This window comes from Salvia splendens, chromosome 4, assembly GCF_004379255.2.
Source record: "Salvia splendens isolate huo1 chromosome 4, SspV2, whole genome shotgun sequence".
NCBI classification, from domain to species: domain Eukaryota; kingdom Viridiplantae; phylum Streptophyta; class Magnoliopsida; order Lamiales; family Lamiaceae; genus Salvia; species Salvia splendens.
Window position 1 is genome coordinate 30,491,729 of NC_056035.1, and position 13,106 is coordinate 30,504,834.

At 38.5% G+C, this 13,106-nt stretch overlaps 2 protein-coding genes across 2 annotated transcripts; both read left to right on the forward strand.

Annotated features, from left to right (window-relative positions):
- The first annotated feature begins 966 nt into the window (after positions 1–966).
- On the forward strand, positions 967–1,959 carry LOC121800379 (EG45-like domain containing protein). The gene is made up of 3 exons (XM_042199949.1): positions 967–1,102; positions 1,481–1,757; positions 1,852–1,959. The coding sequence occupies exons 1-3, from the start codon at positions 1,000–1,002 to the stop codon at positions 1,856–1,858; spliced, it is 387 nt and encodes a 128-aa protein (XP_042055883.1). The 5' UTR covers positions 967–999; the 3' UTR covers positions 1,859–1,959.
- A 3,141-nt stretch (positions 1,960–5,100) lies between these two features.
- LOC121800951 (berberine bridge enzyme-like 13) lies at positions 5,101–5,622 on the forward strand. Its single transcript, XM_042200439.1, has one exon. It carries the CDS (start codon positions 5,101–5,103, stop codon positions 5,620–5,622), a length of 522 nt encoding a protein of 173 aa, XP_042056373.1.
- Positions 5,623–13,106: the final 7,484 nt, after the last annotated feature.

Consider the following 13,106-nt stretch of genomic DNA (forward strand, 5'->3'; position numbering starts at 1 on the left):
AAGAGGAGGAGGAATCCGATTCCGCCACCGAGTAGACGGTGGCGGTTTTTTATGTATATTGTGTTTAAATGTTCGTTGTATAATTTTACCGTTTCCAATACAACGAATATTCGGTCCCAATTACCTCGTTTTCTAATTATTTACATTCCGATAATTTTAATTGATAAGTGGATAAAAATTTTGGGGCTATTGGAAGTGACCTAATAACTGCGGATAAGGTTTTTTGTGGGCGCGGATAAATAAACTAGGACGGTGGGAAAAAAAAAGGGGCGGGGCTAGTGGGGTTGTCCGATGTGGACGCTCTAATGAAGGATCGCCAATCTTCTGGATTCGTACGTAGGACATTTATCTAAATTGACCAACCATTCAAAAATGACTTTTCAACACAAACTAGTGTTATCTTATTACTTATTGTAATTAAAAGAGATAATTATAACTTTGTCTACTAATTAAAAAATAATCTTATTTATAAACAGCACATATTTTTTTAATCTGAAAATATATAGAATAAGAGAGATTAGAGAAAAAGTAGATAAAGGATGAGAAGAAATAAAAAATAAGAGGTATGAGATACAGTATGAGAGAAAGAAAAAAGGGGATTAAAGTATGACAAAAAGTTTTCATATTTGAAAGGAGACTATTTTTCATAGAAAGTAGAAATCCCAAAATGGCAAAATAAGATGATTTTTCATGAAAGGATGGGGTATTCACTAAAATAACAAACTTTAGTAAAAAGATACTATTTCACATGACCTTTCAATTAATATGGAACGGCTCCACTACTATGAAACGTGTGATTATACTATATATTATTGTATAATCACTCCTCCTTATAAGACTTTTTAAGGAGATGAGTGGCTCATTCAACATGGTATCGGAGCATGTCTAAGTCGATGTTCATCTTGTGGTTTGCGCGTGTAGAAGTCTGATGTGGAGCCTACACGTGCGGGGGCGTGCTGAAAATCCTCATCAGGATCACATCTACAACTCAAACAAAAAATGGGTTTTGCAAGAATAGTAATGGTAGCACTTGTTGCAGCTAGCATAGTTTCCATGGCATCCGCCATCGCTGGAACCGCAACATACTACAGCCCGATAGTCCGTAAGATCACACACTTATGAATAGATCATTTTACTTCATTTTATACGTACTTCATTATTCGATCGTTTTACTTCATTGTAGAAAGATTGAACTAAAATGATCTTAAAATCAACTATATGTTATCTAATAATGAACTATATTTTGGTTCGATAGTTCAACACTAGCAATTAGTTCTGTTTATATCACAACCCTATATATAAACTCTCTATCTTTTTCTCCATTGGCGTGTCTGTAGTTCTACGTATTATGTCCCATTAAAAATTAAACGTTTTCCTTTTTTTCGTTGTCCAATTAAATATAAAACGTTTCCTAAAATAGAAACAACATCATCTCTACTTTTTTCCCTGTCTTACTTTACTCTCTCTTCATTAACTGCAGCATCATCATGCTACGAGTTCGAAGACAGAGGTACGATGGTAGCAGCTGCAAATCCCGCGCTGTTCAACAATCGTGCAGCCTGCGGGGATAGATACACTGTCCATTGCACCGGGCCCACCAACCAAGGGGTGCCTCAGCCATGCCGCAACGGCCCCATCACTGTGACCATCGTTGATCTCTGCCCGGGTTGCGCGGCCGACCAGATCGATCTCTCTGAGCAAGCTTTCAACCAAATTGCGGACCCTGCCGCAGGAAGGATCAGGATTGAATATAACCGGTTAGCTTCTATTTTCTTTTTAATCTCTCTAATTTATTTAACTTGGTTAATTAGATTTAACAGTACTGATTATGACTATGTCATGATATTGCAGGGTTTGATTTTGCTTCAAGGATGGAAAAAATAACATCTTGTTTATATATAGATCATTTTCTTCCTACAATGTTTTATTACTATAACTTCTTGTTCAATACATGGATGGGATATATATACTGGCCTATTGGAAAATGATGTACTAGTAACTTTATTTGGAATAAAAAATTTATTATATATATGGTGAATGTCCTATGAAAGATGATGTCCTCCTCTCTTTGTCTACTTTTCTTTACTTATGATTTTGATGGGTGTAGAAAGGGTTTTAATGGGATGTTTTTAGGTCAAGGACTTTTGCGGAAAATTGGTTAATTAGAAGATATATGAAAATGAATAAGGTTTGGGACCAAGAATTTTGTTGGATTTCTGAAATTGGACTTTTGCTTATGGAAATTTTTGAAAAATTAATACATGTATAATTATCAACAAACAACTAAAGATATTTTAAACCTTGTGATGAATCATTTCAAATACAGGTTTTACATTTCAAATGTTGGGATAGAACTAATTTGCGAAATAAAAGTCTCAAATACCGTGTAGATATATGTCCCAAACGTTGATGTAATAGCCTTCGAATTTATTTGGTCCACATATTTACTACCCGTGACGTTTAATGTCTTGTCCAATAGTTTCCTACGTCTATGTAAACAAGAGAATAAATTAGCATGTACAATTAAATTACTCCCTTCATTCCATATTGACTCCATATTGACGGACTCATTTTTCTATTTTAAAATATTCTAAAGTCAATTTCAATTTATGGTAAAAACTAACGCTTTCTTTTACTCTATTCATTATTCGTTTAACACACTATTCTTAATTTTCATATAAAAAAAAGAAGTGTCTTTATTAACAAGGAACAGATGAAGTATTTAGTAACATGACCGATAAAAATCAATTTATGCTTAACGAATAAATATTTGCATACTTGTTATTCCAAAGGTAGATGAGATTTCAATAGATTTAGCCCAATTGTGTTTGGTTTGGTTAATTAATTGTGGATGCTGATTTTGGATCCATATATGAATAAGATTAGATTAGTTCAGTGAAATGGCCCCAATTATCATTTTGTTTAATTAACCCATTAATCTCTTTTAAAAATTAATAAATGAGTTTGGTAATTAAATTAAATCAATTAATTAAATGGCTTCATTTAATTAGTGGATTATTGGATTTAATTGGCTTGTTTAAATAAATAAACTATTTCGAGAAAATAAACGGAAAGAGAAGTAGTAAAAGGTGATATTATGTTAAGTATAGCGTTACACATTAAAATTTGATAAAACAAATAAAAAATAATTTCTAATAATATTTTATCCAATGTAATTGTGTGAACCCGTTCGTTTGACATGGTGCATCGCGCCAAATTCATCGGCCATACGTCGTTTGAGGTCCGGAAGCAAGGACAAAGGATGTAGCTGGGAAGGAGTGTTGGACAAGCAAAGAGGGAAACACCCGACCGGGTGGTTCGAGAGGATCCAAGGACCGGACCAGATGCGTGGAGTAGGCGGAAGGAAGGGAGGAAATTTGGAATTATAGCGAAACGATTCCCAAATTTGATAAAAAATCAAAAAAAAAATCATCCCTTATTTTAGTAGAGCAACAAATATGAAGTGAGCTCCTTAAAAAAATCCCCTTCTTATGTGTGTGAGTTTGGCTTTATTACATTAGTTTTATTCGTAGTGTATTGTTTGTTTCTTGTACAATATCGTGGCTCATCATACTAGAGAAAACCAGAGTGAGATTGCTCCTCTAAGCGTACGATGGAGATATTGTCCGTGTAACACCCCATATTGTTTTATCGAAAAAATTCGAAAAAGTGATGTAAGTTCAAATAAACAAATTTTATTATTTTATAAAAGGGGATTATTGATGGGGTTTTTTCGAAGCTGTTAGTGAACATTAAAAGTAATATTTAAAAGTATTATTTTTTTATAAAAAATCCAAACATACCAAAAACTAATACTCCCTCCGCCCATTCAAAATGGTCACATTCTTGAGTGGCACGGAGTTTTAGGTGGAATAGTTGTTTGTGATAAACTAGAGTGAAAAAATAATTGAATATTTTAATAAGAAGAGAAGAGGGAATGATTTAATAGCAAATATAGAAAGTGGATATTAATAGGATAAATTAAAAAGGAAATGTGGATATTTTTAATTGGACAAAGGGAGTACTTTTAAAACTTACCTATAATACTAGGGGTTTGAACCTTCACCAATTACATGTACAAAAAAGTTGAAGGTGAGAATAAAGTGTTTCTACTCCATCTGTTCCCTCGTAATTGAAGCAACATTCTTCGGCACAGAGTTTAAGAAAAATATGCTTAGTGTATTAAGTAAATAGATAAAAAAAGTAAGTGAGAAAAAAATTAGAGAGAATAGAGTCAAAAGTTAATAAAGTTGAGAGAATAAAGTAAGAGTGAGAAAAATGTTATCATAAATAGAAATGACTCAAAAATTTCTCAAAATGGAAAAATCCCACAACTTCTCCTCCATCTCCAATCTCATCTACACCCCAAACAACTCCACATTCCAATCCTCCAATTCTCCATCCAAAACCTAAGATTCATCTCCGAATCCACCCCCAAACCCCAACTCATCATCACCCCGAAACTCGAGTCTCAGATCCCACCCATCATAAGCTGCGCCACAGCCGCAGACCTCCAAATCCGAACCCGAAGCAGCGGCCATGACGTCGAAGGACTATCTTACGTTGCAAAACCCCCCTTTCTCCTCATCGACCTAATCCACCTCACCGATATAAAGGTCAACGTCGTCAAAAAAACCGCATGGGTCCAAGCAGGTGCCACGGTCGGCGCACTCTATCACAAGATAGTCGAGCGAAGCCCGGTCCTCAGATTCCCAGCTGGAAGCTGCCTAACCCTCGGAGTCTGCGGCCACTTCAGCGGCAGGAAGCACGGCCTCGCTGCGTTCAAACCCTTGACCGAAAGTCAATGAGCGAGGATCTGTTCTGGGCAATCAGAGGCGGCGGCCGGGCCAGCTTCGGCGTGATTCTGGCATGGAAAGTGCAGCTGGTGGATGTCTAGAAACAGTCACTGTCTTCAGAATCCAGAGGAGTCTGGCGCAGAATGCGACTCAGCTCGTTCACCGCTGGTAGTATGTGGCCCCGGAATTGGACCGGGATCTCTTCATCGGAGCATTGATAAGTCCCGCCCAAGACGAGACAAACAAAACGACCATCCGTGCTACTTTCTTCTCGGTCTTTCTTGGCCGGGCAGACAGACTACTGATGTTGTTGCAAATCAAATTTCCTGAGCTAGGGTTGGCAAGGGAGGACTGCGTGGAGATGAGCTGGATCCAGTCGACGCTGTACGTCGCGGGATTCCCGATCGAATCACGGGAGGTTCTTCTCAACAGAAGCGATCCCGGCGTGAGGAGCTTCAAGTCGAAGTCGGACTACGTGCAGAAGCCGACGCCGGTGAAGGGGCTTGAGGGAATGTGGCGGCGGCTGTTGGAGGCGGAGGCGGCGGCGGCGGCGGTGCTGCTGATGCCGTACGGCGGGAGGATGCCGGAGATTGGAGAGTCTGCGCTTCCGTTTCCGTATAGGGGTGGGAATCTGTTTGAGGTTGCTCCGGTGGTGTATTGGAATGGAGATGGAGATTCGGAGAGGTATGTAGATTGGATTAGGCGGCTTCAGAGGTACATGACACCTTATGTTTCGTCTTCGCCGAGGGCGGCGTACTTCAACTACAGAGATCTCGATATCGGAGTTAATGGCGACGGAGGGAAAACGGCGATTTTGGGGTGCTAGATATTTCAAGGGCAATTTCGCTCGGCTTGTTCGAGTTAAAACTTTGGTTGATCCGAGTAATTCTTTCAAGAATGAGCAGAGCATTCCATCTATGAAAGTAAGAGAATACAGATTATCAATTTATTTATACGCCGTCCGTCATAATAAATATCAAACGTTTAGATAAAAAAAGTGGATAATATAGATTTTATTGATTTTATGTGCATTATATACACGAATATGGCATTACATGGGTCGCTTTAAATTTTGTGATTATTTCAAAAAACAAATATGATTATAATTGTTTTCGGTATTTCTCATTATTTGGTATCTACGCTACTATTAATGATAATATCATATGTATCTCTAGTTATTGTCACCATTTTTTTTATTATTATTTGTCACTCATTGTCCATTTGTATCTCTCACAACTTCCACCACCCATGCCGCAACTGCTACTTTCGGCGTGACAAATATAGAAAATAATGCAACTGTTAATAATAATTTAGGCCCCAAGAGTCTGTAATTTTAATTCCGCCATTGCCTACTATGATGATAATGATGATGATATGTTCCATTACTCAGTCTACAATGTATAAGACTTAAACTCATTTGCTTTTATACCTAAATGTGTGTACTCCCTCGTCCCAAAGAAGATAATCATACCTTGAGCTGCAAGATATTTTATGCTACTTTATTTTGTGTGTTAAGTGGAGAAATAAAGTAAGATGGAGAATAAAGTAAAGATAAAGTGTTTCCATTTTTAGCAATTGATCATCTGGATTGTGATAAACTAAAAAGAAAAGTGGATTATTTTCGATGGAACGGATGAAGTATTACACAACATAAATGAAAATAAAAACATAACGTGACAAAAAAATTTCCTTTTATCTATCGGATAGTAGTAGTTGTAGGGCTATGCATCTACAGTCTAGCTAACTCGAAACATTTTTACAATAAATAAATCCAATATAGGGTAGTGATAAAATGAAATCTCATATATTATACAAACTCCAAACTTTTTAACATATTGTCAACACAACGTCAACACAATGTCAACACAGTATAAAATTTCAAGATTTTGATGTCAACACAATGTCAGTACAATGTCAACACGGTGTCAACCGTTGACATTATGTTGGTATTTTCTGTTGTTATTATTTTGTAATCTGTTGATATTTTTAACGGTCTAGATCATAGTTTGGAGTTAGTACAATATTTAGAGTGTTGCATTTGATTACATTCCATCCAATTTATGTATAAGTAGCTTGAAACATGTTAACTTTAATTAATAATTTAATTGGTGTGAAAATTTTCATAATTCGAACTTCGAATCACCATAAATATACATTTTGCATTTAAATTGCTTGTTCGTATTTCAGTGAGTCAAGAAAAACATGTGGCTGATCGTAACGGCTGTGGCTGTTTTTGAAGTTTTGTACGATCCGAAGAATCCCCTTTGGCTAGCGGCTTTGTTTGCGTGTTTCGTTTTGCGCCTCTACACCGTGGTTGTTTGGAGCGTGGCGGCCGTTGTCCCGGCTGTGGAAGACGGCGGTGGCGGTGGAGAGAGCCGAGGAGCTTGTTCGAGGGCGGAGGCTCGATGGGTTCATGGCTAACTTGTTGTTTTCTGTTGTGATGATTGTGGGTGATCGGGGGAGGCTTAATCTACTGGTGTACGGTCTCTTCGTCGTCAACGGTGTTTCGATCACGGGGATCTTTGGCGGAGCCATGTACAGGGTGTACTATTTTCAATGCAGAGAGTACCACGGCGAGGAGATAGATTTCCTTCACGCACCCCTTGTAAATCATCTTACTTGACTGCCGATTACATATTAGAGATTTGTTATTGGATCATCTGAAAGACTTCAAACTGGAATTAAATTGAGATTGCGTTGGGATCACAGTCAAGCACATAAAGACATTATAGGCCGGAATCTAATTTGAATTATGCTAGGGCCGATTGAACCATGGGTAGTTCTTGTCCTGACCTTGTCATCCTATATGAATGAATATCATATGTGCCATCAAGGATATATGTGAGGTCACTAATTGTGACTTTTGTATGAAAGCCGTGGTGTGCACGTAACATTCTTTCATAATCTAAAATTTTTAAATGCATAAGACCAAATAAGATTTTGAATCAAACAAGATAGTACTGTTCGGCAAGTCAAATCGAACTCACACTGAAAAAATAAATTGAACTACACCACTGAAAATATAAATATGATTATAATTGTTTTCAGTATTACACATTATTCAGTGTTGAAGTTACTTTGCAATATCATATACTCCTTCCGTCCAACAATAGAAGTCTCATTTATGGACAGTGCGGGTTTTAAGAAAATGTTTGAGCGTGTAATAAATAGAGTGTGATAGTGGAATTTGGGATCCACTTAAAATGTTTAATTTATAAATTCAGCTTTTATACCAAAAATTTCTGACTTCAAATTCTTATTTTTTGAATTCTTGTTTTTAATTTCAAATTGTTTATCACCAAATCACACTAATTGCAGTCACAATACAAAGATTTAAACACCAAAAAACCGAACCATATTTCTAGCTAAACACACATTGCAAAATTTTAACTTTAATTTCAAATCCGATTTAAATTGATTTCAAAAGACAAGATTAATGAATCGACACCGAATTTGAATCAAAGAGCAAACACTGCAGAGGCCACAAGAACTGATTTTTCAAGAAAAAATTTCGCAAAATTATCAGCTTTAAATATCACACTTGATACAACAATTAATTTCACAAATCAGGCACACAACATGACACTAACGCAGATTAATGAATCAAAACTGCATCGTCAGACCGATTAGGGCAATGTTTTGGATTGTATTCCATTTCAGAGAGAGGAGAAGACGAGCGATTAGGGTTTTGATAGGAGGCAGTGGATGCAGCGGGCGATGGAGGCAGTGGAGGCGGCATGCGCGGTGGGCGATTAGGTTTCCCGAGAGAGGGGGAGAATGAGAGACTGAGAGATAGAGAGAGAATGTGAATCATGCAAATGAGGGTAGAGATGGGGGATTGGGGTAGGAAATTAGGGAATTAATTTGGGGCTTTTTTAATGGTATTTTTTATATTTATGTGAATAAGTATGGGTTGTTTTTATATTTAAATATGGTAAGGAGAATCGGGACTCCTATTGGCGGACGGACCGAAATGGCAAAACGAAGCTCCTATTTGCGGACGGAGGGAGTATATTTCTAGTTATTGTCACCATTCTTTTATTATTTGTCACTCTTTGTCCACATGTATCTCTCACAACTTCCACCACCCATGCCACAACTACTACTTTCGGTGTGACAAATATCGAAAATAGTACTACATGTGTTAATAATAAGAGTAAATTATCTCTAAAGTCATGAACTTTCATAACAATTTGGTTTTTCCCGTGCTTCGATTTCCCAAGTCGGGTTTTCCGGCTAAGTAGTGTGCTGATGTGTGTATTTAAGCTGATGGTCTGATGTGGAAGATAATGCGGATGCTAAGTGTGTGATGACATGACATGTTTTTTTTAATTCTTCTAAAATTAACAAATCATGACCGCCGGCCACCACAGCCTTCTTCTCTTCAATTCCCAACATCTCCAAAATCGGACGGCCAGACGATCGAGTGGCTGCTGCAGCAGGCGGAGCCTTCGGTGATCACCTCCACCGATGCCGGGACGATTCCGGCGAATTTGTCACGACCACATCTCCCTAGTCAAAGAAAGTGTAGCTATATCGCGACTAAATCTTACTGAAACTGTCTCAACTCATCATAAGATGCTTAATTCAAAGGAAACATTGTCAGAAATGTGTTGAGGGTACAATTCATACTGAATCAGAGTAATTATGGGACAATTGTCTTCGCTAAAAACAAGTTCTAAATTTGCGCAACGGAAGAATACCAAGACAAATATAATAAGTATGAAGACATACTACACCATCTATCTTCCTACTTACTTAGTCTTCTGTCCCAACACCTCCTCGGCCTTGACAACGATCTACCTGCACATTAAGGAAAACAATATGCATGGCTGAGTACTTGATGCACTCAGTGGCTCATGCCGAAAATATTTTCTCTTTTAGCTGTCAGCCAAACTGAGTGAACACGGGATTTTTTCTAAAAACAAGTCCCGGTCACTAAAAACTGTTATTTCTTTCTGATAATAGAGTGCAGTCATATAAACTTCTCATGATATACCATATCTAATCTGTGTGAACCGGGAATTTGGCCAAATTCCTACGGTCACTGGACCGGCCAACGCTGGCGCTAGCTCACGGTCCCTGTGTGTACACTAGTCCGAGTAGGGTTTGCGGCCCTACTGGGACCCGAATTCGATTTAACTGGTTGGCATAGCCAACAGATAGGCAATCATAAATCAAAAAATGGGCGTGACAACTCATTCAAAATATTCATGCTTTTTTACATAAAGTTCTGAAAGACAAGAAGCCCACCTCGATTGCTTAAACTCTTGCAAAACGTGTGTTTTCTTTGTCCTGAGATTACTCGTCGAGCGACGACGTCCCTTTACAAAATTAATATACTTAAATTAGGCTTTAAGGAATTATTTCTCTTGCATGAATGCATGCCTAAGCGTGTGGTTATTATTTTATTTTCTTCTTTGTAAAATTTAGAAATCTAGATTCTTTAATTAAATCGGTGATTTAAATTTATTCAGAAACTGGTCGAATTTTTCGGGTATATAAAATGAATCCCGAATTATCCTAAGTATTTAAAAATACTTTCTGTGACTAAAGAAATTCTCTTCCATTCATTTACTGGGCAAGGCTTTAAAATAATTCTTTTTCTTTCGGGTCTTAAGAAAGAGCCCAACTCTTTTCTCTTTTATTTTTAATTATGAACTCCTTGGCCCAAAATAATACTAAAAGGGGTGGCCCAACTATCCGTCGCCCCCTCTCTCTTTCTCTTTTTCCTTCATTTCTCCCCAAATTGAGAGATACCAAAATCGCAAACCCTAGCCTCCTCTCCCATTTTCCTCGGCGAAATTCGCCGCTGCACCGGCCGTTCACCACCATGCACCGTCGTTACCCCCTTCCCATTGGAACTATCTCTTCCTCCCTCATCTTTCTTTCGCGCCACCTTTCCTCTCCGGCTTGATCCGTTGTCGATAGCTCCTCTCCACCGGCTATCACCGTTCACCGGCATCTCTCCCTCCGCCGGATTTCCTCACTCGGTGGAGTTCGTTGGGGAGAAGGCGTCGCGCCTCCGTCGTTGTTGCTGAACAGCCTCTCGCCTAGAAACGGTGACGAATCGGCGTAGCCGACGCCGGGTCAGCCTCCTCCAGCCACCGCCGTTGCTGTCTCCAGCTCCCTCTCTCGGGATCCGCCGCGACGTTACTCCTAGCTGCTCAGCGTTGTGTGGCGATCGGGGCAGGGCAACTGCTCGTCGCAGCCTCCCGTTCCGGATGGCTCTATCACGAAGCTAAGTCCCTCTCCATTCAACTTCTAGTTATTTATGTTAAGCCTTTAGGCAGCAATTATGTATATTAGGATTTGCGCAAGGTACACGGGTTGGGATTTACTTATTTCTCGTATGGAACTCACTGGAGTGAGATTGGTTTGAAGCTGAGCCTTACTACCGATTTAACTTGGAAGCAACAAATGACATCCTATCATAATGTTGTTGGTGGTAGAACCTTGTCGAACTTGTTCGTGTATTTTTAAAATTCTATATAATGTTATGAGAAACGATTGGGAGAGAGGATGGAGGTGAAATACCTCTTGATGGAGTTACTGTCCGGACTTCTGCTCTAGGAAACTCCAAGCTCTCTAACCCTCTCTGTTCCAGCTCCTCTCTCACTCCTTAGCTTCACTGATTTGAGATGGTTTGTGGTGGTGAATGAGGGTAAAATCGTGGGTCATCTGTATTTATAGAGGGTGCATAACCGAAAGCAGAAATGGTTGTTATTCACTGCCAGAGAAAAGGGGTCCTAGGCTGTGAAAGCCAGTTGCCCTTTCTGCATCTTTGCAGGGTATATATTCTGTATCCCCGATGTCTCTCTGACGGCTTTTGGTGGCTTATGGGGTGTACTCATGAGTTTATAGTGGTTGCTGCACTCTGCAGCACTTTAACTGTTTTTGGCTTCATGTGCGAGGCTAGTACTTGGTTTGTTTATGAACTTCCATCCCCTTTTGCAGGTGCACACATGAGCAGGTATTGGGTGGCTGATTTCTGGACCATGGCAGGCTTATCTGGCGGAGGTACGAGCTGCTCACTGATGGAGTGAAAGGCTGGCTGGGATTGCTTCTTCAGCTCAAGCAATTTCCCATCTTTCAAAAGGTATTGTCTCCCTTTTCCCCCTTTGGTGAGAGCTGCCAACTCCCTCTCTCTTATCAACATTTTTGTCTAATTGATCTGCATCTTGGGCAGTGTAGCACCCTGAAAATTTTGCGACTTTTGTTCTCATTAATGTGGTTGTTGAATGAGGAATATCTTTCATGGAATTTAATTTCTATGTGTTTGAGTTAGCGATGCGAGTTTTAATTACTGTGAGTTATGTGGAATAATGTACTATATTTTCCAACGTGGGAAATTAATTAAATGAGATCATGCATTTTGTTCTAGCCTTTTTATTTGAAATTTTCGGCCCCTTCAAATTATTGGAATTAATAATATCCTTCTTGGATTTAATTAATTGTTTTCGGATACTTATCCAAATTAAATCCAAACCCAGTTATCCCTAATTTATTCTAAATGATTTTTGTCCCCTATTGCTTTCAGTTACCTTGTGGAATTAATTTATCTGTTACCTATTTTGTGGGAGTCTTTTTCTACAAAAAAATTACCAAATTTAAATCCTATTCCTATTTTAAATTGAGGATTTAAATATTTCGTTTGCCTAATCCCTGTGATTGCACCCCCCCTTCATGCTTGGGGAAATTCTTATTTATTTTGTTACCTTAATTATAGGATACTCACTATCTTCTTACCTATTTTGTGAGTATTTTTCTCTCCAAGTAAATACCAAATAAATATTTATGCTAATTAAATAGCATTTTTCAAAAATTACTCCCCACATACTACACGCCTATTTTCCTTTTAATTGTGGGATTTATTCGTTGACCTTTATTTTATTCCTCCACAATTATAATTATTTTATTTAAGTGTGGGATTAAACCTAGAGAATAAATAAGCTAAACCCTAACCCTAGTCCCCTTATTCACGCCACTCTCTCTCTCTCCTCTCTCCCACACGGTTTTTCCCTCCCCCTTTCCTTCTCCACCAATTCTTCACCAATCCCTTGTTCTTGCATCTTTTTGGAGTTGGATACTCAAGATTTATCGAAGAATCGCACCATTCGACATTCCTACCGATCATTTTTTTTACAAGAGCAAGGTATACTTGAATCATCTTTCTCACCTTTACCATTGAATCCATGTTTCTTGACTCCCTCATGCATATGGTAAGTGTAGGAATCGTAGATCTAAAAATTAATCGGTTGGGAATGGTGTTTGCATGAGAAAGTATGTGTATGTGAATTTGTGGATGAT

Excerpts from the sequence above, each read along its gene's own strand:
- LOC121800379 (XM_042199949.1), top strand. The coding sequence starts at position 1,000 with ATGGGTTTTGCAAGAATAGTAATGGTAGCACTTGTTGCAGCTAGCATA. Across the intron at positions 1,103-1,480 it reads ATACTACAGCCCGATAGTCC|CATCATCATGCTACGAGTTC; the intron begins GTAAGATCACAC and ends CATTAACTGCAG.
- LOC121800951 (XM_042200439.1), top strand. The coding sequence starts at position 5,101 with ATGTTGTTGCAAATCAAATTTCCTGAGCTAGGGTTGGCAAGGGAGGAC.